Source organism: Exophiala oligosperma (assembly GCF_000835515.1).
Source record: "Exophiala oligosperma strain CBS 72588 unplaced genomic scaffold supercont1.5, whole genome shotgun sequence".
Lineage (NCBI taxonomy): Eukaryota > Fungi > Ascomycota > Eurotiomycetes > Chaetothyriales > Herpotrichiellaceae > Exophiala > Exophiala oligosperma.
Window position 1 is genome coordinate 1,337,253 of NW_015622822.1, and position 16,762 is coordinate 1,354,014.

General features: G+C 50.7%; 5 protein-coding genes across 5 annotated transcripts; 1 reads left to right on the top strand and 4 right to left on the bottom strand.

Moving 5' to 3' along the window:
- On the top strand, nucleotides 1–4,479 carry PV06_05809 (uncharacterized protein). Its single transcript, XM_016406857.1, has one exon. The coding sequence runs from the start codon at nucleotides 31–33 to the stop codon at nucleotides 4,315–4,317; it is 4,287 nt and encodes a 1,428-aa protein (XP_016262461.1). The 5' UTR covers nucleotides 1–30; the 3' UTR covers nucleotides 4,318–4,479.
- Nucleotides 4,480–10,675: 6,196 nt separating this feature from the next.
- PV06_05810 (uncharacterized protein) lies at nucleotides 10,676–13,039 on the bottom strand. Its single transcript, XM_016406858.1, has 3 exons — nucleotides 12,149–13,039; nucleotides 12,051–12,097; nucleotides 10,676–12,001 (listed from the first exon to the last, which is right to left on the bottom strand). Exons 1-3 carry the CDS (start codon nucleotides 12,874–12,876, stop codon nucleotides 10,887–10,889), a joined length of 1,890 nt encoding a protein of 629 aa, XP_016262462.1. The 5' UTR covers nucleotides 12,877–13,039; the 3' UTR covers nucleotides 10,676–10,886.
- A 236-nt stretch (nucleotides 13,040–13,275) lies between these two features.
- PV06_05811 (uncharacterized protein) lies at nucleotides 13,276–15,014 on the bottom strand. Its single transcript, XM_016406859.1, has one exon. The coding sequence runs from the start codon at nucleotides 14,740–14,742 to the stop codon at nucleotides 13,408–13,410; it is 1,335 nt and encodes a 444-aa protein (XP_016262463.1). The 5' UTR covers nucleotides 14,743–15,014; the 3' UTR covers nucleotides 13,276–13,407.
- A 332-nt stretch (nucleotides 15,015–15,346) lies between these two features.
- Nucleotides 15,347–15,673, bottom strand: PV06_05812 (uncharacterized protein; the record flags this gene model as incomplete). The annotated part of the gene is made up of 1 exon (XM_016406860.1): nucleotides 15,347–15,673. The coding sequence occupies one exon, from the start codon at nucleotides 15,671–15,673 to the stop codon at nucleotides 15,347–15,349; it is 327 nt and encodes a 108-aa protein (XP_016262464.1).
- Nucleotides 15,674–15,743: 70 nt separating this feature from the next.
- Nucleotides 15,744–16,635, bottom strand: PV06_05813 (uncharacterized protein; the record flags this gene model as incomplete). The annotated part of the gene is made up of 2 exons (XM_016406861.1): nucleotides 16,184–16,635; nucleotides 15,744–16,126 (listed from the first exon to the last, which is right to left on the bottom strand). Exons 1-2 carry the CDS (start codon nucleotides 16,482–16,484, stop codon nucleotides 15,744–15,746), a joined length of 684 nt encoding a protein of 227 aa, XP_016262465.1. The 5' UTR covers nucleotides 16,485–16,635.
- Nucleotides 16,636–16,762: the final 127 nt, after the last annotated feature.

Consider the following 16,762-nt stretch of genomic DNA (forward strand, 5'->3'; position numbering starts at 1 on the left):
GTGCACTCACCTTATTGCAAGGTGTGTTGCATGATCGTCGCGATGGATGAAAGCGACGAACATATGCCAAAGAGGCGCAAGATATCCCACGATACCAAATTTGCCCTACCTCCCCCATTTTTGAGATACAGCCCGATCGCGCAGACCACGTTGGAGATACTCGACACCGATCTCGAAAAGGCCGGACTCCGTGACCGCGACCATCCTTTGCCCGTGACTGTCGAAATCATATCGGACACGGATGAACCGCTTCTGATCAGTCTGAGCGTGGGAAAGAGCAAGGGTTTGAAAGAGGTGCGAGCGAGAGCGCCATTGTCAACGACGGACAGAGAGATCCTGCTGGATTCGACACACCTCGACTCCGCAGTGAAATACAGACATTCTGCCGCCTTACCGCTGGCATGTACTTATTCTAGCATTCAGGCTACTGCTAATGGTGTTGAGTTGACGACTTTGATTCTGTGGGAAGACACTGTCTCGCTGAGGGACAAAGTCGACCCAAAGTTGCGCGATGTCCTCGCTCGCTATGTGCCGTCTAAAACAATCACAGCGCCCTCATTCGAGTCATGGGAACCACGTCAATTCTATGACAGCGTTCACGTCCCCGAAAAATCAGAAGAAGCATCTGCAAAGATCAATGTGCCATATCTGGAATCCACGTTATTTCCCTTTCAGCGTCGTGGCGTGCGATGGCTTCTACGCCGAGAAGGCGTCGATCTCAGGTCGAGCGGACAAACCCAGCTGCTGCCTGATTCTCCTGCGAATTTTCTACCCCAAGGGTTTGAGATGACTAAGACCTCCGATGGAGTTCAATGCTACGTCAGCCATGCTTTGGGTATTCTCTCGACCGACTTGTCCTCGATTCAAAAGCAATTCGGTTCTATCAAAGGCGGCATCCTGGCCGATGAGATGGGTCTTGGCAAGACGTTGGAGATAATATCTTTGATCGGCCTGCACCCTAGACCACCGGTCCTGGGCGACCCTCTTGGTTTGCGACAGTCTTCCTCTACGCTGATCATCACTCCTCCTACGATTCTAGAACAATGGAAACAAGAACTGCAGGAACATGCTCCCGCTCTGCGTGTATACCATTATCAAGGTGTCAATACTTACAGGAAGGCGGGTGATAAACTTATCGATGAGCTTTTAAGTCAAGATGTGGTTTTGACTACATACAATGTCATCGCTAAGGAGGTTCATTATGTTGCAGAGAAGCCTGATCGAAAGCTCCGGAACCGACAGCGATATGAACCTCCCAAAAGCCCCCTGACACAGATTTCATGGTGGAGAGTTTGTCTGGACGAAGCCCAAATGGTGGAAAGTGGTGTATCTTCAGCGGCAACTGTTGCTCGCCTGATTCCTCGGATTAATGCTTGGGCAGTCACGGGTACTCCTCTGCGGAAAGGGCACAGAGACCTGTATGGCCTCCTCCTGTTTCTTCGCAGTATGCCATGGTCTCACTCGACTCGGCTGTGGGACTATCTAGTCAGCTATCATCGACCGCTTTTCAAAGATATGCTGGGCGAGATTGCTATGAGGCATACAAAAGATTTCGTGCGGGAAGACTTGCGGTTACCCCCTCAAAGCAGACATACCATTACAATCCCATTCACACCTATTGAAGAACAACACTATTCGCAACTTTTCCAGGAGCTTTGTGAGGATTGCAACCTTGATCGAACGGGTGCACCTCAAAATGATGACTGGGACCCAGACTCACCGGCCATGATTGAGAAGATGAGGACATGGCTCACTCGTCTACGGCAGACTTGTCTACACCCAGAGGTTGGCGGTCATAATCGTCGCGCTTTGGGTAGAAACCACAATGGGCCCTTGAGGACGGTTGAGCAGGTCCTAGATGTGATGATCGATCAACATGAAGGCCAAGTCCGAACCGCTCAGCGACTCCGCCTGATGGCCAAGATACGTAGGGGCCAATTGAAGGAAAATGCCAAAACCACGGGTGAGGCTCTAGAAATATGGAAAGAGGTGCATGAGGAATCGTGTGTCATCGTGGAGGAATGTCGGCAACAATTTGAAGAAGAACAACAGACCTCTGAAATCATAAAGGCAGAGGATGATGACAACGAAGAGGCTAATCCGCGATTGACCACCATGCGCGCACGGCTACGATCTGCGCTAGAAATACAACATATTGCCATCTTCTTCATCGCCAATGCATATTTCCAGCTCAAATCGCTACAAACCGAGGGAAGTGAAGCTTTTGAAAATCTCGAAAGGCAAGAAACTGCGGCATATGAAAAAGCCAAAGCCGTACGAGGCGAACTCCTTGCGGAGAATCTACGGCACGTCAACAAGTTAATCACGTCCGTCAGAAATAGTATTTCGAGCGGTTCCGTGGCAATTCCTGATCTCAAGGAGCCTGATGGATATAGCGGGATCGAGAGCCGCAAAATCTTTGACAAGATCGATGCTTACTGTGAAGCGATGAATGTCCAAGCTCAGCAGTTCCGAGAATTGCGGATGAAGATGGCCGACTTTCTAAGCCAAGCACTTATCGATGAAGATGAGGGAGTCGAGCTGCAGGGTGACGAATATGAAAGTTCCACAAAGCATCAAGATGAAATGTATGCTTACATGGAGGCATTGAGAGCGCTATTTGCGGACCGCAGCGAAGCTCTCAGCGGGCAAGAGAACATGCTTATCAAACAAGAGATGAAGCAATTTCTTCGTGCCGCGAAGGAAGGTCAAGGCCCGGCCCCCGAACTAATGCTGAACTTGCTTGCAGAGCGAGAGCAGAAGAGGGTCAAGGTTTCTGAATTCGGTTGTCTGCGCGGGCTGATCGCAGAAGTCAGGCAGACGGTTACTTCGTTGCAGTGGCTGGAGGGTAACGGTCACACTCGAGCAGGCTATGAAGTAACTATCCTTGAGAGCGTGCTGAAACATATGCAACAGTTGAACACCGCTCAGACCAAATGTCTCACCAGTCTCGAACAAGAAGTCAACCAATTCCGTGACACGATGAACAGTCGTCTTGACTATTATCGTGCTCTCCAGAAAATCTCTGATACAGTCGCTCCGTACCAAGAAGAAAACGTCGGAAAGCCGCTGTCAGAACGACATTACCACGAATTCGAAGTCGAAGAGGCCAAACATCAGCAGAAGGTTGTTTCATTGTCGGCCAAATTGCGGTATTTGCTTCATATGAAGTCGACGGAAACCAAGTCTTCCGCTCCTAGAGTCTGCACAATCTGCACCGATCAGTTCGAGATTGGGACCATGACCTCCTGCGGTCATCAATTCTGCAAAGAGTGTGTTCTGACGTGGTGGGCCCAACACCGCAACTGTCCAGTCTGCAAGACCACGCTACATCCGAATAGTTTTCACGACATAGCGTACAAACCCGCTGAGATCGCAGTGCAGGCCGAGTCCCCTTCGTCGACCTCTCCGACCACCAATTCTCCGTCCGGTGCGGACCGAACTCACGATCAGTCAATTTACTCAGATATCAGTACTAGCATGCTGAACCAGATCAAGAACATCGATCTTCGGGGTCCGAGCTTTGGTAGTAAGATCGATTTCCTGTGTCGACACCTCTTGTGGCTCCGCGAGCACGATCCAGGCTGCAAGTCGATCATCTTCTCCCAGTATCGCGAGTTCATCGACGTCCTTGCCCGGGCGTTTTCAGAGTACAAGATCTCTTCTACGCGTTTCGACATCAAGAACGGAATCGAAAAGTTCAAGGCCGATCCTTCGATCGAGTGTTTTCTCTTGCACGCAAAGGCCCACTCCGCCGGTCTGAACCTCGTGGTGGCGAGCCACGTGTTTTTGTGCGAGCCTCTGATCAACACGGCCATCGAGTTGCAGGCCATTGCGCGTGTCCATCGAATTGGCCAGCACAGACCCACGACGGTGTGGATGTACCTGATCGCCGATACGGTCGAAGAGAGCATCTACGACATCTCCGTCGCGAGGAGATTGGCACATTTGAAGAGCAATTCCGACAGTAGGAGCTCGGGCTCGATCAAAGACAAAGGAAAAAGCAAGGCGTCCTCCTCCGCTGCAAGTTCTGGCACGGCGACGCCAGCCGCGTCGTCATCGTTGCAGGAAAACGCCATCGACGCGGCGAACTCGATGGAGCTCCAGGCAGCCGATCTGTCGAGATTGCTTACCGCGGGTAAAAATGGCGGCGAGATGGTGGACAAGGAAGATCTCTGGGCGTGTTTGTTCGGCCGGGTCAAGAAGCGCGAGGAAGTCACGGGTGGGTTTGCGGATGCCAGACCTGCTTCGTCGGAGATGGGTCGATTGCTCAGACTCGAAGCTGCACAACATCGACACGGTTCGAAAGTGCTTTGATGTGTATAATAGGGGCGAGGCTGTACTACGATTTCGTGACCGATCTCTTCTTGCGTTCTGCTGTTGGGAAGACTCGAGTGAGATTACGTTTGGCGTTGGACTGGCCAACAGATTGAAATGTGCTTTAGATAGAGAGAGACACCATGAGAACCTAGAGATGAAGTTACAAAGAGTCGTTAGGAGCTCTTCTAGAACAAGGCAAGTATTGTCAAATGTCACACCCTGCTTTTGGCAGCTTCCGTTGTTTAATGATGACTTCCATGGGTTTCCATGGCTCCAATTTTCTTTCTCTCTCCCACATAACACTGTCAGTTACCTGGCTACACTCGTCCATTGACTGTAGGACCATAAGGACAATACTCGTAGGATCATATCGATATGGCCGCAGGGGGCTCCAAGACTCGGGGCGTCGAAACTCACACCTGGACCAAAAATCTCCGACGGCGGCGGCGGCGGCAAGGTCGACACCATCTCCGAAACCTCCCTCTAGATAGACTAAAAAGGCCACGATGACATTGCTGAGGACCGTGCCCATCCTTTGAGGTATGTTTGCCTTTGTGAGGTCGACGAGACTCCTCTGCAAGGGGCGCGGTCTCATGAGCTTCTTGACATTGCCACGATGCTGTTGCGGGACGTGACCTTTTTCCACCACGATGTCACGGTACTTTTGGTTCAGAGTCACGTTGGAACACTGTTCACCACGACGAGAGGCTCCCAGGGGCAGACCTCCAACGACAGACACACGTTGAGACTGTGTACTTCTTGGCCGATGTTGTACCTGCTCTTCCGGCTGCAGACCTCTGTCGACGAGGATGTGTGTATATATGCCCTGTTGCCATGGTCGTCGTCGTCACCGGCCATGATCGAGGGGGTGTTTGACTCGGTGAGTTATTGTCCAGTCCGTGAGGAATTACGGAGGTCCCTTGTTCCTGCTTTGTGTTATCCCTTAACCTATTCATCCACAATTTGCCATTTTTGTTTAAATTCTCTCGTCAACTTGATCGCGCCGTATATGGTCGTGACATGGCCACTGATGATTCTTTGTATTACATCCTTTGAATCCATTCCCAGTTCTTCGTGCTGCGCGTGCATAGGTTTGAAATGGAAACACTCGAACCCAATAACTTCTCTATAGCCGCCTTTTGCGTCACGCAAAACGACTGGCGCGCCGCGGAATTTTCCGGCATCCTCAGGAGGTCTCCCATTTCGACGGTAGAGGAGAGACCTACGGATGTCTTTCGCCGATAGCTCGTGCTTCTCCTTGCCGTGCTTGACCGGGAGAGGGCGATCAAAGTACGTCCCAGCCACAAACGATTCAGCTTGCTCATTGTCCCCTAGGATCCGCAAAGATACACCATCGGAATTGATGCGCTCGCTCCATACCAGCGCCGCTCTATTTGCAAGTCGTATCGTTGAAGATACTGGCCCGACCAATGACACATCTTGGGGGAACTCGTTCGGAAAAACGAGGTTATCATGCGCAGCCGATGTGATATCTGTATTCTCGAATATCTTTCCAACCTAGGGCCAGATCAGTTCGAGAAGCCATCGATTGCCTGGAAGAGTGGGCACTCACCTCAACATCTCGCGTGCTCGCTTCTTGTACGGAGACTCCAACCAAGTCAGGTAGCGGCTTACCAGACTTTCTACCAAAAAGTTTTCTGGTCTTCGGTTTGCAATACGGCAGCGGCTTCTTGCAAGAACCCTCATAGGCGGCATAAGTAGATATAGTGACAAAGTGCTCCGTCGAGTTGGCCTGCCGGACTTTGACCCCGGCCGTGCTGACTGAGTTCCCGATTTTGACATGGCACGGTGACGTTATCCACGGTGTCGATATGGCTGCGGGAGGCGGTATGGTCTCTATGTTGTCCTCCGGCGACTCTGCTGGAGGTGGTGTCGGTGGAAGAGGCACATCTTCTGGGGCCGTGCTTGCGCGGGATATGGCAGCCATCGTTGGCTCTTGCACGATACCATTTGCTTCGTGTGTACCTGCATCCAACCTTTTAGTCGCCACTGTGCCATTCAACTGAGGTGCAACTGGAGCTGGGACGGCGTCAGCTTCGCTGCACGCGGCTGAAGTATGCTTTCGTGAGCATTGTCCGTGATGTCGCTCATTCCTAGATGAGTTGAGGACCCGTGAAGTTGCGTCTCTATATTCGGACTGTTTCTGCTGCCAGATCTCGTGCATTGCTGTTGCCTCTTCTTGCAAAGGTTGGGTGTCACGCGTTGTAGGAGGTGAAGACGAAAATGCTATACCCTTTCTGCTCGGCCTGGAAGTTGAAACACTAACATGATGCAACAATGACTTCTGTAGCAGTGCTGTTTGCTTGCGTAGTCGTGCCATTTGGCTTCGAGACCTCCATTTCCAGACGTTTTGTGTTTGAAGTTTACGATGCCTCGCTCTGGCCAAAAGGTAAGATTTGACTTCGTTAAGCCTCTTCAATCTGCTCACAGGCTTAGATACCTGAGCACAGAGCTTTCGAGTCAAAAGACATCTCATTCTCTCCGTCGTGATCGTATCTGACCAAGCGATTTGCAACTGTGACAAACGAATTCTTATACCGGCAAGACAAGGAATGTCAGGCTTGCTGTACCATTTGACAAGTTTCCCCGGGAGCATGATGATTTCAAGATTACCATCAGGCCAGAGACAGAAACCTTGAGAGCCTGGTATGGCCGATAAGATCTCGGCTGCAGCTTTTCTGGGAAAATTCGATGTGCCATGTGTCCTCAGAGACCAATCTCCGAGGTCGATGGCGTCCTTCTTTGGAGGTGCGGCTTGAACGGTCTGGAGAGACCTTCTACGGACATGGCCTCTGTCAGAGTGTATGTACAGAGAGATGGACTTCTGGAGTGTAGAATATGATCAATTGTAAGTCTGTAACATTAGGTGGAATGGTCCGTACCGACAGATCACCGATATATCTGAAGTATGCTAACGCTGCTGGATATCCGTAAACTCTTCTGTAAAGCAGATCCAAAGACAATAGAGAGAGGATGTATGGGGAGTGAGGCATCACGTTGACCAGACGTAGAACATTCTCCAGAATATGCGCCAACAATGCTGTGAGAACCTCAGCCTGACTGCTTGCTCTGGTGCCCGTCGCATCATGGGCTTCTGTTATGGGTAGGGCAGACATGTTAAACAAAGAGGAGCATCATGCAGTATAGCACCAGAGGGAGAAATCACAACAGACACAACTTTTTCGAGGACGAGCGTACGAGAGAAAAGAGCCACCCGCCAGGAGGAAACACGGCAGTCCTGAACATCAACAGCCTCACTCTTTCCATCCTTCGCCACAACGTCATATCCTGGTTAATGGCAGAAGTGCGCCCACCTTGACCAGCTCGAATCCTGCTACTAGGCATACGGAGACGTCAAACAGCTTCGACTTCGCTGATCAGGAGGCGATGGCTGGCGAGGCTTGCGGGGCTGTGACTAGTTTCTGGCTAGAACATGTTGTTATTGGTATTGTTTCTTTGACCTCGCTTTCAAAACAGACATACCCTACCCCTTTGCCTCCCCCTTCGCCTTCTTTGACCACAAACCCAACAGACTAGACTAATCTTCATGCATATCGCTAGGATCGCAAGATGTCACACGGGACTCAATTCGCCCGGTACGCTGGAACCCTGGCATATGCTTGGTTGCCTGGGCCACACCCCTGTAAGCAAGGCACATTCGGTCAGGCTGAGGCTGAGGCTGGCTGAAGAGCCTCTTAGAGAGGTACTTGAGCTCTTCGCACCTTCCAGTGCCAGATTCTGTCATTTTATGGCAGTTGATCCTCCTTCAGCGAAGTATAACAATCTTGTCGCCAAAGCGACACTCAAGGAGCTCTCCGCTTGAACCAGTCGCCATCTAGTGATGACCGAGAAGCTCAGACGGACTCTACGCATACGTGGACGAGGACACGATGGTCCAGGTTGATCAAGCTGATTCCTGCGCTGCTGGCTACCGATGCTGACCTCCTGGGATAGAATTTTATCTCGACCCAGTGCAACGTAAAAGGCTGTTGAATGCGTTGCAATATGGCGATGCTTCCGCCGAACGATCAAACACACACAGCGACCAACTCGACCCTTACCTAGAGTATATCTACACTCGGCTTGTACGAAGCAGTACAGATTCCAAACCGAACCCGAACAACCTCATCAACCTCTTCATAACGGTGGTCGAGTATTTCGGCCATCCAGAAAGAGTCCATCACACCTTGAAGCAATATCTGTATGCTCTGGACGAGAATCTTCGGTCTATCTTCTCCTTCAACAACAGTGACGAGTCATCAAAGGGCCGCTGGAGAAGGGAGCGCATCAACGATGTGGTCAGCGCCATCGCACTATGGATAATGGAAGAGGACTTCCACGGACGCTTTGGAAACCAGTCGATAAGGGCAACGTTTTTCAGCAGGGCCGATGCGGGCTTGGAAGGCTATAGTCACCTCGCCTTGAACGACGACCAGCTCGATCACGACGGGAATTTCACCATCTGGTCGATTGCAGATGTGATGGGACTCTTGCCGACCCTGGAGCCGTGGGTTGACGCCCCCTCGGCCGATCCACATGAAGAAGTATTCCAAAGCCGTTTGAATGCTCGCTTGATCAACCGCATCGGCCAAGTACGGTTCCGCTGGACGTTCAACTTTAGCGAACATATGCAGCTACGAAACAATGAACTGTACATCTTCTGCATGCCATGTCGCCAATTGTTGGAGCCGAACTTGGTGGAAACCAATACTCCAGATGCGGCACTCGAGTAAGCCAGTCTCTTCCCCTTTTTCCCTCTTCTCATTCATTGTCACCTTTCTATTGCGTCCTCGAGTTAACCAAGGGGCTGCTGTTTGTTATAGCTCAATTGGTTTCCGACGTGAACGTGGTAAAGAGATCTTGAAGTCGTACTACCTGCTATTCGGACCCTTGAACAAATCGCTCATCAAGGAGCTTCTGGCCAGCCCTCACCTTCCTTCACCCCACGACAACTTGTTGGAGGAGTACTGCGAACGAAACGCAGCTGGTCGTGCGGCGGAGAATCTCGCACGCTGGTCAAAACAAGAATTCCAGTATCTGTGGCCGTCCATCAGGTATCTCGAGCATTTCTTGCGCGATATTGAACCCGACAAGTTCATCAAACTGATATACCGTGACCGACGGAATTCATATGCCTACCTGACATTCCTGTAAGTTCTGCTGCCCTTCCTCACCATCTCGGGCAGCATTTTCCTTCCTTTTCTCCCGCGGACCTCGCACGGCAACTGACTGAAACTGCACACTCAAAGATTTGCCTTTATAGTGCTCGTTCTGACGTTGATTTCCACCGTGTTTACCGTTATACAAGCCTTGAAAGCCTTCTATCCAAGTGGTGCCGCGGCACCCATTGTCATTGTGACCATGAACGCGCAGCCTGCGGCCACCGGGGCCACCACCACACCGAGTCCTACTACTGTCGGTGGTAGCAGTACGCGACATGATACGACGACAAAACGGGAGCCTACTGCCACTACTGCTGCACACACGTCACAACAGTCGACGCCAGTCTTCCAACTCGCGTCAAGCTGCCTCAGTGACATTTCTGTCTATTGCGAGCCACTCGACTCCAGTTATAGCCGATGCGAAAACAGCTTGCCCGGATACTCCACCGATTCCACGCAGCTCGGTGCACTGTCGAGGTGTTATTGCACTGATACGTCGATGCTGTCGCTCGCCTCGCGCTGCGACTATGATTACCGCAAGACCTGTGAAGGCGCCGGCAGCGTTTCACGTCTCGATCAAGTGTTTCTTTTTGAACTCTGCTCGGTGAGCAAACCATCCCCCCTTCCCTCTCCCCCCCACCCTTCTTCACCTTTCTCTATGCGTTCTTCGTGTGTTCTCTTGCAGGTGAAGTTTTTCTAGTAGACGTCACCAACTGATCCTGGAGGGACAGGTCATATGGAGTGGGACGGGACTGATATCTTCGCCGGTTCATGTCCCAGCCACAATCACTTCGACGCCGATGTCGTCGACCATCAGCGGCAGTGGTAGCTCGGGGGCGTCGGCGTCTGCGGAATCTACGAAAGGCACCTCGCTGAGCGCAGGTGGGATAGCCGGCATCGTGGTAGGCGCAGTCACAGCCGCCTTTTTAATAATGGCCCTCACCTTTTCCTTGATTCGGAGGCGCCGGCGCGTAAGGGTCCGTTCAAAGTCCAATACTCAGCAGACCTTTATGTCAGAGCCTATATAGTTGTAATTGCCTCGTTGTAGGTGATGTCCAAAGGCCTTTTGGCCACTGTAGAAAACACTTTTGTCTCATGAATGTAGGCAAGAACCTTCTCACAATAGAGATAACCTTTACGGATCAACAAACACCTAGGTATGCCGGACTGGGGTTGAATCTGGCTAGAATCTGGCTACTGTCATAGATGCACTGATATCTTTTCTACATTGTGCCCACGTCCATGTGAAAAAAAAACCGGGGTTGTGAAAAGAAAAGGTTGGAATTTTCTCTGGTCTTTTAAATATCCTTTCGCCTCTTTCATAATTTCAAGTCACGCATGTTATAGGGAAAGAAAAAAAAATCATCGTCATCATCATCGTCGTCATCCACAAGCAGCTGCCACTCCCGCGTCACCTTCGTAAATGAGCCACAGCAAGGACCAGTTCAGAGCCGCGATACCTGCAATGGCCCACCACACCGCGCCGACGCAATTGTTGCCCAGACCTAGGCCCAAAAGCCAACCTCCCAACGTGGGGCCTATCGTACGGGCCCCCGAGGAGACGCTTTGCGCGAGACCGTGAATCGTTCCCAGGACGCTCGGATGTGGCGTGCAGTTGTTGACGAGGATCGTCGAGCCAGGCAAGGCAAAGGTACGAGATATGACTTGCAGAGCCAGCGCGACCGTCAGGGCGGGCCAGACCAAGTACGCCTTGTTCGGCAGCAGGGCGAGGAAAGGTGTCAGAAAGTATGACGCGATCGAGAACGGCAGGAACAATTTGTAGCTGGGCAATGTACCGAGTTTTGCGTTGAGCATCGGGTACAGTGCAATCTGCAGGGGAAAGCCAATCACTCCAATGATGGCGGTTGCAAGGCCAACTCGTTCGGTGCTGAGACCTAGTCCGCCCGCGAAGGAGAAGGGAAGGTGGGCGTCGTTGTTGTCGGAACGCGGAGCAGGAAGGAAGAGGAAGATCAGGGCATTGAAGGCCGACAGGTGCAGTGCTAGAAGGTGATGAGTGACGAGTGTCAATATGACGTTCTTGGAGTAGATGTGTCGTAACAATGGTTTTGCTGGCTGTTGGGGAGGCTCTTGGTCGGGTCTGAGTGCCTCTGTGTCACTGTCTCGTGCCTCATGTTCTTCATCCCGCGAGTCTACGGCGTCTTGTAGCTCGACCTGGTCCGAAAGTTCTGTGTATTCGTACTCGTCGACACCCTTTCCACGCCACCTGCAGAGAAGACGGACCAGAACTTTACCGAGCCTACGGCCATAGTCTGGCCTATTCTTGAGAGCCGGGTGGGTCTCATCAAGACCAAGGAACAGGCACACGGCAGAGGTCAGAATGAAGAAGGCGCTGACGACGTTAGGTAGCGCGTATGGAAAGGCAGTCATCCATCCAACGCCGTCATGACCACCGATGGCAGAGCCAGGACCGAAGACGTTTGGGAACGAAGCTATTGGGTCGGCCAAAAAGCCGCCGAGTATAGGTCCTATGACCACGCCTGCGATACTGTCAGACTTTCGATCATAGCGGCGGTAGGAGGAACTAACCGATGTTGAAGCACATAGGCAAAAGCAGGAATGCGCGGGATTGGTATCTGTGGTGGTGGGGTCAGAATTGCACAAGTAGTCTGCTTGGAAACACATACTTCTTCTCTTTGATTATCTCACTGATCATGGTTCTCATGACTCCAACGTTTCCATTCAGACATCCAGCACAAGCCCGGAAAAAAAGGGCTTGTGCGAATGATCTGGAGAAGCCAACACCAACACAAGAAACACATGTGCCGAACAACCCAACAAGGAGGACTCTCTTGCGACCAATCCACGGTGTGTCGGCAGCACGCCCCCACCAAACCGCAGTGACAAATTGAGCAGCGGCGAAGGAAGCCGTCAACATACCTCCCTGGCGCGTGATGGTGCTATCCGGAAGACTTGGGTCGAAGGAACGCAGTTGATAAAACATGTATGCTGCGAGAGATCGTTCTGTCAAAGGCTCTGATAACCGGGCAATGGTCAGGACAGCCAATTGACCCTTCCTAGGGAGAGATGTCCATGTCACCGGTTCGTCCTTGGTGGATGGAGAAGATGCAGCGTGAACAGCGGCCGTCGCTGCCACTGGATCTTCCTCTTCATCGATGAAAGAATGACGACGAGCAATCGTTGAAAGTCCTGGTGCGAGGGTAGGCCGGCCGGATATCTTGGTCGTCTGTTTGACCGCGTCCTTGAGCGAAGCATCCGAGTACAGTGGCTTTTCCACAGTGTCGACACTGCTGCCAGAGCTTTCCGACGCCAACGAAAGGTCGCGGGATACGCTGTCGTCTGCTACATGTTGACCCAACGGGTGGAAGGACGCCCGGTTAGACGGTGAGGTCATCCGATGGAGCCGAATTTCGAGATGTCAGAGGCGTCACGTCGGAATGATTTGGCATATGTCTTTCACTTGTAATAAATTCGAGAGGACGGATTAAGCATATTATAGCGCAAGTAGACTACGCAGCCAAGCGATAACGGTATTGCGCATTCCACAAGATATGGTCATAGGTAAAGAATTCATGAAGAGAAAAATCTCAAGAGTGACTACAAGCACTTGCTCTGGTACGCAGATAGGCAGCCTCCCAGGGTGGGGAAGGATCTTCCCACTAGGAAAAATCCGGCCACTTGCCGGCGACTTCTTAGTGGCTAGCTCGGGATGCACGTGCCGACAAGGCTGCGAATTGATCTTGGCAAGGCTGAAGGAGAGGAAATGTTATCATTCACAAAATAACAATACTGCATCGTCGTCACATTCATTCGTATTACCTGCAAAGAAACCAAAAGACATCCAACATATTTCAGCTTATAATTAGCTCTCAATACTAATCCAACAGTCCAATGTTCTCCAACTTCCTTCCTGTATCCAAAACCATCACATCTCGATATGTTCCTTTCTAGATGGTCGATCGTCCTCGTATTGTTCATGCCGTGTCTGCCAATATCTTCCTGCTTCTTCCTGCATGTTCAAAAAGTCGACACAGAAATCCTTCATGTTTGTATACGGCCATGATGATGTATAGGTAGTTGGGTATTTGCCAGCCTCTTGCTCAGCATATGTATGTGCTGGGTTTGTCGAGTTTGTGCTGTGATGTGTCGTGATGGCGGCAAACTCTTCAGCTTTTCGGACAATAGCCTCCAAAAGTATGACCCAGTGTTGAATGACGTCGGTGTCGGTGGTACATGCGTGTTGCCGGAATTCCACAGTCGGCTTGATGGATTTCCACGATGTTGTATTCTTCTCCATAGCGAGGAGATTGGCGAAATTATACATATATCCCCGATGCACATTGCCGGGCTTGTTGGGAAGGGGCTTTTGTAGGTTCTCAATGAGGTCGCGGATGCTGCCGTGTTCTTCGAAGATGGTGTCTCTGATGATGTTGTGATGTTCATGGGAAGGAGCTTGAGCTAGCAGCTTGCTATGGAGATACCAATAGTTGGAGTCGACATTACCGGCTCCGGTGTATTGGGCCTCCCAAGCAAGGACTGCATCTTCATCTTCTTTCTCCAGTTCATCTTCGGTTGGGTCGGGTGGGAAAGGTGCATCGACATCAAAGTCATCGTCGCTTTCGTCCCAGGTCGGCTCTTCAGGGACGGAGTTGGGCAATTCGATTCCACATCGGCTTCGTGGGTGACACTTCGACAAGAGGTCCTCATGTAGTAGCAGAATATATGCTAGGTGCTGCAATAACAGAATTGGCATATCTTCTGGCTTGTCGAAATTGAAGCCGATATGTATATGGGTGCTTGCCCATACAGACTCCATCAGGAAAGTGTCTTGGTTATTCAGAGCACCAAGATATTGTTGAATTTGTTGAAAGGCTGGTCGTTTGTTGTCGAGGTCGAAGATCGGGCTGATCAATTCGACACCTGTGGTATCCCAAGTCGAGATTTGTTGTGTTGGTATATTTCGGTTCTGCAAGTTGTCTGCAAGCTGACTTTTCAAAGCCCCTACCAGCGTATAGTCGTTCGTCAGAGTCCGCTTTGAATAGTCGGCAAAGGCCTTTCGAACCATGACATCGTTGTCTTGTCCGGGGAAAGGTATCTCGGCTTTGGAAGGAATGGTAGGATAGTCTGCGTCGGGTTCCACCCATCCAATGATGTTGCTGTCGAGACAAGCTGTGTTCAGGCATTTCTTGCCTATAAGAAGGGGCTCCATCACATATCTGCGAAGGTATTGTCTATCTCTTGTTGTGAGATTGGCAAACATCTCCCGATGCAAGTTCTTTTGACAACCAAGGTCATCTCGTGGAACATGTAGCGCCCAAGAAGAATAGCGTAGTCTGTTATCCAAGGCAGGATTGGGCAGGGGGTTTGTTGCAAGCTTTCCCAGTAAGTTGTCGTGCTGGAGGGCAGTAAATCTCTTGACAATAGCCGCTTCGATGTTGTATTCTTGGAGTATGGTCCGCAGAAGTTCTTCCTTGAATGCCAGGCCAAATTCAAGCTCTATGCCAAAGGTTGTGGCACGGATTGGCGCTTTGTCATCCTCGTTGTCGGTGGTAGCAGAAGCTATTTGTGTTGTGCTGTTCTTTGCATGCATGAGGAGCGAAGTATCGGGATGAGATGTTTTGGCCTTTTTGAGGGGCATTTGGCTGTCATCGTGGGCGGTTATGGAGATAGGCATCTTGATAGTAAGAGGAGAGTGGTATTTTCTGTTTGAAAAGTAGAGAGCGTCTCAAAAATTCCCAAAAGAGTGTAACGGGATTGACTTGTCGAGCAAACCCCTGTCGATGGTCGTTATGTCGAGTATCTGTATATTTAGCGGACACATAAGAGTCGAAATCTTCTTGAAAGCGAGAGAGGATCATGCTCAATCAGACAAGGGCAGCGTCTTCGTATATATACAGCGTTGGTAGTATCCGTTGCGGCGAAGAGGGACATCGGCACACTCCACAAAGTTTTCGTAACTCGAGGGCCTCAGGAGCGTTTGCAAGGAAGTGACCCACAATAGCGATCCCAAAGTATGCACCTTGCTCGCATTCCAATCGATGTCCAAACATTTCGAAACTCAATACCACAACAAACCTCGCAAAACTAGGCACCTCCGTATTGTCAATCTGTAGCCTGTCGCTAGATCCGGGAATTGAATCGATTGTGTATAAGCCAGTAGGACTCGAGCACCGGGCTTCGGAAGACCACATCAGCACATGTTGACTCACATACGAAACAGTACCAGATAAATTCCATTAGTATCGCCTCCACTCGAGTGGATTATTTGGAAGATTCAGGATACCAGGCCATTACACTGGCGGCATACAGTGTTCCTTCGTTGGCCTGTCCAAGTTCGCGAAAGCCAACTTTTAAGTATAGAAGTCTTCCCTGAATGCTTGCAAGAAGCACGATTGGTAGGCTGTCCTTGGAAGCAAGACATTTCACGTTCTCCATCAAGGCCGTGGCAACGCCACGTCGATGATAAGCCGGGTCTACTGACAGATGGGAAACGTGCCAGTATGCATTGAAGTCGGAATATGGGTCTTTGCAGCCCGCTGACTTTCCCGCTGCAAATTCGGACCATTTGCTTTTCGAGATCGACCTGTCTGAGCCTGTGTACCAGATAAACAATTCTTCCAGATGAAGAAGCCGTAGCTCAAGGCCTGTGAGAATTAGTAATTCCGGTCGTTTGTGTCTCAAGCATAAGATAAGTCACTTACCTTCCCATGAAAACGACGAGGGCCTTGATTTTGCGTCAAGGGTCGAGCTTGCTGAAAGGTGGCCGATGACCTTTTCGTTCCCATCCCAATCAGCATCGTTCTCGTCAGTCACGGCAACCAATACCCTATCGCCGCCATAGTATCTTTTCTTGGTCCGTAGGAGAATACCGTGGCGCAGGCACTCCGGGTGACTATGGCGATAAGGGGCCACATAGGCGGTCAAATTATCATCGAACATAGCATTGCAAGAGATTGTTGCGCAGTCCGGCAGGTCTTGCGCTGTACCAGGTCTGATATGCATTTTGAATTCTTGCTTGAATTGAGATACGAAACACGCAGAAACAACAGATCAAGTAAGTTGCGTAGTAGAAATATTGCTGAGTAATGAAGAAAATAGGCTGTGGTTATTACTTGCAATATAATATATCAGGGGTATGGTGTATCATTAGTGTAGGCAGCGAGGAAGGCAATAGGCTCCTCGGACGACAAGTTGCCATAGTGAAGTACCTGACCTGATAAGCTAATCGTGACCCTGACAGTGCGACTGCGGATACCTGAGAACTACGCGATTGGGTGACT

Excerpts from the sequence above, each read along its gene's own strand:
- PV06_05811 (XM_016406859.1), bottom strand. The coding sequence starts at position 14,742 with ATGTTTGCCAATCTCACAACAAGAGATAGACAATACCTTCGCAGATAT.
- PV06_05809 (XM_016406857.1), top strand. The coding sequence starts at position 31 with ATGATCGTCGCGATGGATGAAAGCGACGAACATATGCCAAAGAGGCGC.
- PV06_05810 (XM_016406858.1), bottom strand. The coding sequence starts at position 12,876 with ATGACCTCACCGTCTAACCGGGCGTCCTTCCACCCGTTGGGTCAACAT. Across the intron at positions 12,098-12,148 it reads GAGATAATCAAAGAGAAGAA|ATACCAATCCCGCGCATTCC; the intron begins GTATGTGTTTCC and ends CCACCACCACAG. Across the intron at positions 12,002-12,050 it reads GCCTATGTGCTTCAACATCG|GCGTGGTCATAGGACCTATA; the intron begins GTTAGTTCCTCC and ends ACAGTATCGCAG.